General features: G+C 41.6%; 1 protein-coding gene across 1 annotated transcript in view; it reads left to right on the top strand.

Moving 5' to 3' along the window:
• The window catches only part of nbas (NBAS subunit of NRZ tethering complex), a 169,007-nt gene that overhangs the window by 102,025 nt on the left and 54,272 nt on the right, over positions 1-12,710 (top strand). The window contains exons 43-44 of the mRNA XM_028604439.1: positions 156-266; positions 8,344-8,594. Of these exons, the coding sequence (XP_028460240.1) occupies positions 156-266; positions 8,344-8,594 (362 nt within the window). The remainder of the gene's footprint in view (positions 1-155; positions 267-8,343; positions 8,595-12,710) is intronic.

The following is a 12,710-nucleotide window of genomic DNA, read 5'->3' on the forward strand; positions in this document are numbered from 1 at the left end:
TACAGTACAATGGGTTTTGCTTTATTTGGTCTGCATTTTTTACATGTTACATATGGGAGCGATGGCTCCATTGCTTTAATGCGATGAAATCTGAGATATATCTGATATATATCTGATATCTGTTATTTTCCTTCTCTACATGTGTATCTGTTTAGGACGCTGGAGGAAGACGTGTACCGAATCGCTCTGTCTCTGGCTAAGCGCTACAGTGTTCCTCTGTGGGAGGTCTACATGACTCACCTCGAGTTCCTCTTTACAGATAGCGGGTACACACACACACACACACACACACACACACACACACACACACACACACACACACACACACACACACACACACACACACACAGTGATACAAAACGCCATCACATATACATTTTTCATCTCCTCACTTACAATGCCCTTAAATGCATTTGTGTTTTGATAATGAAACGTTGCTCATGTATATTTCTATATTTTGCTGTTTAAATTTAGTAAATGCACACACACAAAAAAAAGTAAATTTAAGCTGCACCACTGCCTCTGAGTTAGGGCTGGGCAATATATCTATCGCTATATGAGGCTAGATATCATCTTAAATTTTGGATATCGTGATATCCTGATATGACACAAGTGTTGTCTTTTCCTGGTTTTAAAGGCTGCATTACAGTAGAGTGATGTAATTTTCTGAACACACGAGACTGTTGTAGCTGTTCTATTATTTGCCTTTACCCACATAGTTATTATATCAACATAACTGATGATTATTTATAAAAAATCTCATTGTGTGCATATTTTGTGAAAGCACCAATTGTCAAACCTACAATATCGCCACAATATTGATATCGAGGTATTTGGTCAAAAATATCGGGATATTTGATTTTCTCCATATCGCCTAGCTCTACTCTGAGTTACTAAAAAAACTTGCCTACATAAAAAGCATACTCAAAGCACCCGCAGAGTAAATCAAACATGTTGTGAATATGTGTGTGTATCTGTGTGTTTGAGAGGGAATGAGGATACGGGTGTGTCTGAGTCTATTTCCATAATTTATTTGCTCTCTGACTTCATAGCTGGGGATCTGGCAAGCTCTGCACCTTTCCTTGTTTTAATAGAATGCCTTTTCAGCAGACGAGTGTGTGTGTGTGTGGGTCTGTGTGTGTGTGTGGGGGTGTGTGTGTGTGTGTGTGTGTGTGTGTGTTTTTGCGCACACGTGTGTGCATCTGTGATAAATATCCCCCGTCGCATTCTGATATAAGGTAAATGGTTTATGGACTCCACTTAATGATAAATTACAACCTATACCTTTTTGAAACCCGACCACAGCTGCTGTGTGCGTGAGTGTCTACCAAAATCTCAAGATCATGACAAATGTGTGAAGAATATTCATACTATAATCTTGACTAGAAGCATCTGCAATATGCGTATTGATTTAACAGATGCATGGACACAGGAACTGATATAAATAAAGCAGGCGTGGGGAAAAGACGCACACAGACAGAAGCTGGTGTGCGAGATGGAATTTAAACATTTTATTGATCCCTGTATAAAAATAATTCTGTTTTGTAGCAGCAGCCAGCCACAGTGCACTGCCCTGGGATCAAGTCCTGACCTGAGGCCGGTACTTGGGTTAAGGGCTTTAACAGTTTTCATATTGCTTTGCATTTATTTTACATTCATTTGGCTGACACTTTTGTCCAAAGTGGCTTACAATAAGTGCATTCAAACTGAAAAGGAACCAAAGCTAGATGCCATTAAAGATTGAAGTGCAACCGTTCCAAATAAGCATTCGAGTAAGATGGGCAGTGACTGTGATGTCCAGACTTCAGTAGGGAGTTCAATGGGGCAATGGTGAGGCCGGAGTGTAGGGTTCGACCACGGCTTGGAGGTAGGAAGGAGTATTCCTTTTCACTGCCCTGTAGGCCAGCAGCAACAGGAAGCTAGTATAGTGAAAGGAGAAGAGGAGTGGTGCTGAAGAACAGTATTGGTATTGTGCAGCATAAATTGTTTGCCAAAGTTCTGATGGAGATCTGCAGCGCTCGGAACAACTAAGCATGTGGTAATAACCTGGTCAAAGGGTGACGATAGAAAAAAGCATAAATGTATTTCAGACCAAATGAGTAGAAAGAGCAGCTGAGCATTCGTTAAGTGTTACAAAAAGCTGGATGTAGAGAAAGGTCATTAGGTGGAGAAATAACCACTGAATCTGTGTGTGCAGGGAGGGAAAGGGGGGGGGGGAGAGAGGATGGGACAGATAGATGGAGGAACAAGAGATGGATGATAGAGCCCGAGTGTCCCTGAGACAGTCCTATTAACACAGAATAAACGCTTTAGAGGAATCAATGCACTGCTAAACACCACCGCCATCAGCTGTTCTCTCCGCATGTAGGGCTTTGTAGATCTACACCGTTGCTCTTTAGGGACATCAATTTCAGCCACTTTTATTGACATTTTAATGACAGCTATTAAATCATTCAAATGACTTCTCCAGAAACAGAAAGGGTGTTGACGTGTTACTCAGAAATAACCTGCCAATTCAGTTGTACTTGATCAGCGTTTGGAATTGCCTGTGTTTGTGCACTTAATATTAACTTAATAATATAATCTTAAAAGATTTCCACAATTTTACCATCGCAGCTTACACCTAACGTGACCGAACCCAGCTCGTTTTTGTTGGATATGTTGCTGCGTGTCAGGATTCGGTTGACAAGAATAGGTTGTGAGGGGAAACTTGGATTACTTCAGGCAGGGCACACAAATAATGTGTTCCACATCAGTTGAAAATCAGCTGATCCAAACAAACATCACGTTTGACATTTCAAACAACAAGCCCCTCATTTCAGTTCCTGCTAGCCGCCAGCAGCCGCTGACCGCTTGTGCTGCCTTTTCCCCCAGATCAGTGTTCGCCCATGATGAGAAATAAATCTCAATAACTCTTTTGTGGCACCTTTCCCTCTGACTCATCCTTAAGATGTGTTTTGCTTTGAGCCTAAAAAGAAATCAGCAGAGAGGACATCTTTGAATTCTATACCAGCTCCTTCCAGTTGCACAGCTTGTTCAAATCACTGTACATCAGAAATTGGAAGTGTTACACACCATACAGTCATAACGTTTTGGCTTCCCAGGTGGTGAAATGATATGACAGAATAATCTATAACACCCAGATGATAAGCTCTTTTCGGGCTCCTAGTTGATAAGGTACAGTGATGGATCACTATAACGCATCCCAAGAAGGCTAATTATTGGTGCGATTCCTGCAATGCCAGAATCCAAATAGTAGTTGCGACAACACCCTAAAGTATGCCATTTCCTTTTTTTTTTTTATTTATAAAATACACTTTTTTATTTATCCTTCTGCTTTGCTCTGTCCAACCTTGCAGGGACCTTGTGACGTGCAAATTATATTAAAGACATTGGGAACTGTCACCCTTGCCACAACAAAGTTTACCCCTCTTCCCTCTGTCACTGAAGTTTCACCATAGCGGTTTTATCTTAATAGGATTGTTCTTTTATGTCATGATGCATCTTCTGAATTTTGATTTTATGAAAAAAAAAAATCCAAACATGAATTGTAAGCAAGTGACTGACTGATTTTCAATATCAGGTCATTTCTACGAAAGAGACTCTTCTTTTTGGTGTAAGCACGAGGATGCGGACGTGCTACTATCTGTCCCCGAATATAAATACATGCTGTTGTATGCATCATAATGGTCCATACATACTTCATTTATCTTCAGTATTTCTCTCAAATGAAGTTACTGCAAGAATGTATCTTCTTGTGAGTTCATGTGAGTGTGCTTAGCATGCCGATGAGCTGTCCTGCCTAGAATACATTTAAAAAAAAAAAAAAAAAAAAAAAAAAAGCCCATTTGTACTGTAGCATTCAGTGGGAATGAGGATCATGCTGTTGCTACACACAGGTTAGGAACAGTACATTTGTGTGTCCAGCTGCTGTTGGTCCTGCTGCTTGGGGAGTATTGATGTGCTGTCCTCAGATACACTGCGAGGTTTTAACCTGGAGCGTGACCATGACCTGGAGCGTGACTGTAAGCATGCTTCTTGGAGCCCTTCGGGAGAGCCCGGGGAGAGCCGGACCTGAACTAGCAAATGCAACTGCATAACTTTAGTTCAGTCATGGACTCAGTAATTCAAAAGCAGTACAGTATTTCTGACTGAAGTGAAATGGGGGGGGTATTTTTAACGTTAGTTTAGCTAATAGCTAATTCGGGCAGACCGCTAGGTGATTGTAGCGGTCTGCCGTCCGTCAGCCTCCACAGTTAAGCTAACGTTAGTTTAGCTAACAGCTAATTCGGCTAACCGCTAGCTGAGACAGCATGTAAACTTTAAAAGACCCTCAAAATAAAACTTCAAAACAAACGTTAACATATATAACAGCTACTTTACTTCTACTGCTCATTTAAAATACAATCACTCAATACTTGTCTTTATTGTTACTGTAAAGTCTTAATTTTGCTGTAGCCTGCTTTTCCCATTATGTTTGACTTAACGTTATTTTAGACTGAATCTAGCTCTCCGTTCTGCCTGCACAGTCCGTTCTGCGCATGCGTTATTTGTCGGCTAGCGGTTAGCTGAATTAGCTGTTAGCTAAACTAACGTTAGCTTGGGTGTAGGCTAGCGTGGCACAGATCGGGCAGGTCGTAAAACAGTATTATCATCTGCGCATGCGTGAACATATTGCACATGCGCAAAACGGATTGTGCAGGTGGAACGGATCGGGTACTGACACAGGACTTACATATGGTTGTGTTGTCACAACTATACTACATATAGGTAGAAAGTGCCGCTACAGTGCCGTTACAATCATGTCCCCTCTAAAAAAATAAATAAGTAAGTAGTTATCTGTGTGTGTGTGTGCGTGTGTGTGTGTGTTTGCAGATGGTGTGTGTAGACCTGTTGTTTTTGCATTTTGTGTTTGTTGTGTGTATAAATGAAATATATTCAATGGTAATCAGCTGTATGCCTCTCTTTTTAAATGCGTGAGTGCCATTTTCTTGAATAGCACACAAACACTTTTACAACCCCCTGCTGGACAGTCATTTGTAAATAAATTAGCAGCACAGAATCATAAGAAATTACAGCTTGCATAAATTCAAGCAACAATGACGTGCTGAATAATCATCACTGCTCAGCCAAAGCCCCCATAGAGTTTGATTGTGGCTGTCAGATTACCGTGGCAATTGAATATGCCTCTGAATTTAAGAATATTAGAAGCCTATTTTTGTTTGGACATGGTGGAAGAGACACAAAACAGAATATGGTAATGTAAGCTGGGGAAAGAGAGAGGGACGAGAGATGGGTTGAGGAAAACTCCACCGTATTAAATCGGTTCCTTGCTCTGTCTTTTGAAAACAAACAAGCAAAGATTGTAATGAGAAGCTCCTGATTTTACAGCCACACACACGACAGAGATAGAGTGGGGGAATTGTGTTGTGTACAAAGAGGAATACCAGCGAGCGAGCAGCAGTAGCAAAGCCCGTGTGCTGTAGATAAAACTAAAATCAATGGGACAAAAAGACGCAGAAAGCTGTAGAGCGAAAAGAGGAGGTGATCACAACCCTCAGCAAAAAGAGGCGCTCAACAGTTTTTTGTCGCTGGATAGAGAAGAAGGACAAAGAGGAGATGACAACGTGGCTTTGAAGAACTACAGTAACACACTCCGCTAAAGCAGAGTCTGACATGAACACTGGGTGCGATCCTGTGTACTGTTTGTCTGCCTGTGTGCGCTTGCCAAAGAAAAAACTTTCAACACCCCTCAAACGGTCCTTCCTGGACAAGTTGTTGCCATTGTTCTCTTGCCTCTGGGCTTTCAGTCACTTTGGCGCTAATGTGATTAAATAATGAAACATCAGACTTTGATTGGGCTGCCTGTGGGTGTGTGCACTTGGGAAAGAGAGAGGGAAAGGGACTAAGAGAGTCTTATGGCCGTTTTACAGTAGTAAAATAGCCAAGCTGGCGCACGCCATCGTGACGTCAAAATGACGTAGAACTCGCCGGCACGCCCGGAAAGGCTCGATCTGACCTGGTCATCAAATCAAATCGAAGCATTGACGTCAATGCTGCTGCCAGTTCTGCCGTTGTTTATCTTGTTCTTCTTCTTCTGGTCCGTAGTAAGAGCAAAGTCGGTAGCCTTTCCTCATTAGCGCCACCTCTGTTCAGGAGAAGACTGCAACTAGTGTCGCGACCCCCAGCGCGGGTATAAATGGTTACGGTGATTCCATTACGTCACATTTGCGCGTGCCAGCTGGGCTGCGGCTACTGTATACAGTGTTGGGAAGGATACTTTCAAAACGTATTCTGTTACAGAATACATGCCCACAAATGTAATTTGCAAGGTATTCCGTTACATTACTCAATCTGAGTAACATATTCTGAATACTTGGATTACTTCCACATTGAATTGCATTTTATAAGTGTAGGAATGCGGCCATCACATACAGCTTAGTAAACAGGCCTACTCTGGTGTGTTCTTCTGTTCCAACTGGCTGAATGTGTACCTGAACAAACAGATAGATTTTTGTATTTGCAGTCCTGACCTGCATACTACAAAAAAATCTAACCTCAGTCTAAGCTACCACGAGCTAATTTTAGCTAACGTTAGCTAGCATGTCAAACGGGGCTAGTAAGCCTGTCAACGGCTCTGGAGCTAGTAAATCAGCACATATAGGAGAATGTAAAGTCGCACGTCATATATAAATATAGCAAGGTGAGCAGTAAAACTACAGCAGACGACTACCCTTGGCTAATAAAAAAATAAAAACTTACTTTAAGATGCTTCTTCAGGTTGGAGGTGGAGTAATTAGGAAGCTGAAAGGAGGTCGGCTGCTGCCAAGCAGAGTTATATTTTGTTCTCCCTGTTCTTTCTTTAATGTGAAAGGCTGTTTGAATTTTCCAAGATAGAAACGCGTTCCTGCCCTGGCTCTGTTGTGCCAGTTCCGACTCTGTTGTGACTGATCCCGCAAATAGCTAATTTTTTCGTTTTCCTATTGGGGCTTCTGGGAAATGCATAGTTGCCTTAATTTATTTAGAAAGTGAATAAACTCGTGAAACAGAAGTATCGTAATGTAATCCATTGATTTCAACAATGTAACTGTATTCTAAATACCAACTATTTAAATTGTAACTGTAACGGAACACCCTTACTCATAATTTGTATTCTGAATACGTAATGCTGGTACATGTATTCTGTTACTCCCCAGCACTGACTGTATAACGCTGTTTAAGAGTTACTTGTTAACTCTGGTCTTATTAGAGCCCCTGTTGTGAGGATGATTAGTGTTATTTACATTATTGAACTTATTGTCAGCTGCCTCCACACTGCTGCCACTGTTTCTTTTTTTCATTAGCGAAAGCCTCCCAGCGAGCTCCGATGGAGAGCCCCGAGGAAACATTGTCCTCTTTGATGTTGTGTCGCATTCTAACAGATAAACAGACGCACACACACACAAACACAGTCCCAGACAGCCGCAGATTGCTCAGAGGCCCTCGGTGACTACCAGCAACTGGCTTGCCTTTGCCTTTGCCTTTGCCTTTGCCTTTACCTTTTCATTCTTTGTATCTTCCCTTGTTTATTAACCTTTGTTTGCAGTTCTCTGAGTTTGTTTTCTTTTCCGATTCTCCTCTTTCTCCGGTGTTTTGGTTGTGTTCTTTTCACTTGTCTTCTCATTCTTCAGACCACCTGCTGCTTTCTGCTCAGTGGTAAAAAACATGTTTTAAATCATGCACGACTCGAACAAATCGCTGAATACGCTTCCACACACAGACGGTTTCCACCCTTTGAGAATTTCACGTTCTTTCCCTGTATCTTCTCCCTGTCCTATTTGTAATTTCAGAGCTGACCAATTTCTTAAATGTAGTCTCAATTTTGTATCCCCAGGGACTGTATCTTTGGTGATAAGCCTGCAGATCGTTGTGCTGTTTTTGCACTGGTGTGTTAAAAAACTACTTTGCAACCAAATGGTCTTCAGTGCTAGTTGTCTTTCTCCTTTGATTTGTTTTGTTGATGACATTTTCTTTTTTTTTTTTTTTTTTTTTTGGTCGGTATTGCTGTTTTCTCTTATCTTTTTCAGGCACGGTGATTAGCACTGCTTATGCGAACAACTTAGACCTTGTTTTGTTTTATTTTTTCAAACAAGCTGCCGTTTCTGATGTCAGGAAGTTCCTGTTAAGTGTTTTACATCCTGTGTGCCAATGGGTATTCTCTGTAGAGATGAGATATATCTCACACAGCAGGTGTTTGCTGTAAAACAGAAATTGGGAAAGGCTAAACTATTGTTGTGTTTACATACACTCATGGTTTTGTTCTCTTCTGATTTTCTCCCTTCTTTTCTCCTCATCCTCATCCAGTCTTTCCACCAAGGATATTGAATCCCGGAGCGAGTCCCTCGGTCTGTTCGACACGTTGAAGTGTAACCCTGAGGCCTTTTGCAGCCACATGACCAAGTACGTTCTGCCGACTGTGGAGGGAAGCGACCAGGACCGCCTGCTCTACTACTACACTTTACTAGACACTGCAGGTTGTGAGCCTTACGTCACCACCACCATCAAGCCGGAGTCTCATGTCAAACTGCTCAAGAAGCTTCGAGCTGTTGCCAACGGTAAGACCGTTTTTTCAACTGCATAACTAGTAGGTGGTTTACAGGAAGGACCAAGGGCAGCTTATTGTCACACAAAATGTAACCCCTTGAACCAATGGATGCAGTTTGCATCTAAAATCTGATGAAGTCCTAGCCTTTCTAATGAGAGGGGTAACTACTTGTGCTTTTAAAAGTGTGTAATTCTACTTTTCATCCACACATTGATTGTGCCATCATCTATGAAAGAGGTATATAAAGAAAGGAATTAATTTTCTAACAATTAACAGTGGCACCTAACCTAATTTCTAATGGTACAGAATCAACAAAAGCACCTATTTGCCAAACAATCGGGGCCAGATGTACGTACATTTGCGAATGTAGCGCTATCAGCGCCATGGCCAACCGCACACGCTGTGATACTTCAGCTCACGCCGTATTTACCAAACCTGCAGTTCATCGGGTAATCAGCGCTTTTCTCCCAAAGCGTTAAGTACCGGTGCTATGATACGGCTGAGTGCAGGCTGCGATGTTCCCACTGCTGATGCTATGACTGTTTGAAATGATCCTGATGCCATTATTTGTAATGTAGCGAGGAGTTTAACAGCTATTGGAATGGAATGTGCACGATTCAATGTCATCTTTGATTTCTTCAGGTAACTGTAATATTGCATGGCTGCTTAATGATTTCGTGTTCACTCAACTGAAAAAGTGTGATCCTTGTGGCAAAAATCTTTTCAACTCGTATCCTGGGCCTATGTCTCCGTCTTGCTCGGATTACTGCTGTCATTTCACCAGGAGGCATATGCGAGGAAACCCGCTTCCAGGTTTACACCTGCTTTTAGGAGGCGGAGAATTTTCACTGCAAAATAGAGGCGCGCTTTCACGGGCGTTTTTTTTACATACCACAGAATACATAATTAGGCGCACTTCATGCTTCCCCTCCCATCTCTTTATGGGAAACTCCCACTTTCCCCTTGACCCTCCCGGAAAAAGTGCAATTTGCCATTTTCAGTTCCCACGAAAGACAGTCTGCACTTTTACATCACTGCGGCCTGTTTGTACATACCTCGCCATGCTTTTACGCGCACAATGTGAAACAAATACGCTTGAAGTGGGCGCAAAAGCGTTAGTACATCTGGCCCTCAGTGCTGAAAATTGGCAAGCAGAAATGCCTAGGAGTCAGCCAGGGATTAATGCACCTTTATTATTGGTGGGAAATCAGCTGGAAGCCCTTAATGTCAAGAAATCAAGTTAGTGTTGAAGACTTGAACATTATCCCTCTTGACATGACTGATGACTCACATACAGATGTTGACGTTCCTTCTAGCTGGTAGATAACCTCAAGTCACTGACTGTCATGCAGAATCTTAAAAATATACAACAGCTGAATGCCTAAATGTGTGGCACATTTCTAGCACAGATTTCTCTAAAAGGGACAAATGAAACACGCCCGATGACATACCTATGCTATTTTATCCCCGCCTCATCTTGTCTTTACTCGATTCCTCTTTTTCTCAACCAGCTCTCATCTTTGTTTCCAAAATAGCAAATCAACAGAATTGAAACAAACTAAAGGATTCACGTTTTCCCGTAATCACCAAGGGAAGCAATCCACCTTTGTATTAAATATCAAGCTAAGAGCGCAGGCTCAGGAAACAGCAACAGCAGTAAGATTACATTACATTATTACATTACATGTCATTTAGCTGACGCTTTTATCCAAAGCGACTTACAATTAAGTGCATTCAACTGAGAAGGTCCAAACTCTGGACAACAAGTAGTAAGTGTAAGTACATTAGCTTTAAATAAGCAAAGCTACAAAGAAACGTATAAAAGTGCAGGTTCAAGAGTTTTTTTTTTTTTTTATTTATATTTCATATTTTATCCGAGGTGTTTTTAGCCTTCGGCGGAAGATGTGTAGGCTTTCAGCCATCCTGATGTTGATGGGGAGCTCGTTCCACCATTTAGGAGCCAGGACAGTGAACAGTCGGGATTTGGTTGAGTGATTAGTTCTCCCTCGCTGTGAGGGGGCAGCAAGCAGTTTGGCTGATGCAGAGCAAAGTGAAAGATGCTGTTTCCACTTAGATTTCTGTGGCAGCACCCTCTCCAAGGACTCCAGGTTGTAGCGTGTCACCGGTTCAGTGGTCCGGCGAGAGTACTCAAACTTTGTTGTGTTCGGGTTGAGGTGGTGTCACTTCTCGATGAAGTTCAGTAAAGGTCAGCCGGGTGTCAGCTGTGTTTTCACGCCTCACTTCCTCCCCTCTGCTCCTGATAACATCACAGCTTATACCGGTGACACATGTCTCTGTTTAACACACACATACGCAAATCACATACACACACCTCCGAGTCATGCACATCGAGGCTTTGTTGCATTTTCTTTTTTACATAAACTAAAAAAATAAAAAGCACTTTACTATGAGCTCACACAGGCACTGCTACAGTTTAGTTTCACTCACAAACAATTACCTTATCACATCACTACATTAGAAACGGGCTGTTTAACCTTGAGTTGAATTTACAACTCAAAATTACTAGTCTTTTTTTTTAACAATTGTAATTTTGATTTCCAGACAAAAGTAGGCAAAATTAGATTTCTAAATGATAAAAAAATGACAACTGTTGCTGGCAGATTTCATCAGCTGTAGCTAGCTAGCTAATTAATTAACATCCGCTCTGTGAGTTGGTTGAAAACACAGTCTTTAGCTCAATAAATGTGAGCTTACGTAATATTGTGCTAAAAGATAATCCATTGTTTGTAACATTACGCTATCTTAGTTAATGTTGGCTGGGGTTGCTGGAGTGTAACCTTCAACAAATCCATTAAAAAAAACAGACCTGAGCTGTTAATGCCACCCTAAACTCTGATTGCATCAAAGACCACATACTACACAGTGGATGTCTGTATATAAACAAGGCTTTTTTTGGGTCAAGTCCTGGAACACTTAAATGTTATGCGGTAATCATTAATTAATTAACAGTGATAATGGCTTTTCCTGCTTTGGCAAGTCAAAATGTCTGCTGTGAAAAGGATCTATTTAGAAGCTGGAAGACAAAACCAGAAATTGAATAGCAAAAAATGGGGCAGACTGCATAAAGTCTGTTGCTATTACATAGGGCTTTTTTGACCAAATACCACAATACCTATATTGTAGGGTTGACTATTGGTGCTTTAACACAAATATTTACACAATGAGATTTTTGATAAATAATCATTAATCAGTAATGTGGATATAATGACTAAGTGGGCACAGGCAAATAATAGAACAGTCTGGTAAAGTCTGAAAAGTACATCACTTTACTGTAATGCAGCCTTTAAAGGGGTGATAGAATAATTATATAGGGTATTTTACACTGTTCCTTAAGGTCTCCTAATGGGGTATGTAACATTGGTTGGGCTGAAAATTGCCCGAATGCTATTTTATTAGGCCCTTAACTACCCTGTGAATATGGCTCTATTTGGAACAAGAGCTTTTCTTCCAAATATGGTATGCTCATGAATATTCAGAATGAGCTACGCGCTGATTGGTTTGAGCAAACTACATAGAAACACATGGGAGACTCGACAGCAGGTCTCATTGCAAAGTTATACATTGTTTGTCGGGCTATTACGTTATTAAATTCACTTCTGAGACTTTTTTTAAGCGAGAAATCAACTATATAAAGCTCAAATATGGGATGTTTTACAAAAATGTATGGCTTATTGCCAATTTGGTAAGACTGTGTGTCGGAGTTCAGCTGCCAGTGCTGCCTGTGTTGCTGCCTCGCTGCACGGCCTGCCTTCCTCCACAGACCCCGGCCTGCTGTGAGGTAGCTGGAGCTCCGTCACGACTGGCAGCCCATAGCACTGCATACCCGCGCAAAGTCACCGTTTTGGGGTTAATGGACCAAACGCTGCTGCCCTGACAGAGCTCCAGGGCCTACAGCTCCCCTCTTCCTGCTAGCTAAATGGCCCGTGTGTGAGAGTGATAGCGCGGTCAGCGAGCTTGTTACACCAGCAATCTCTTACCACAGTTCCAGTTAATCTTGGCTGGTTGTCAGCATAACTAGCTATATTTACAGTTTGAATGTTGTCACGCCACTTATACAACATATCTCTAAAAGTCTTATAAAGCTAACAATGGTGTCCGATTTCAA

This window comes from Perca flavescens, chromosome 18 (assembly GCF_004354835.1).
Source record: "Perca flavescens isolate YP-PL-M2 chromosome 18, PFLA_1.0, whole genome shotgun sequence".
Classification (NCBI taxonomy): Eukaryota; Metazoa; Chordata; class Actinopteri; order Perciformes; family Percidae; genus Perca; species Perca flavescens.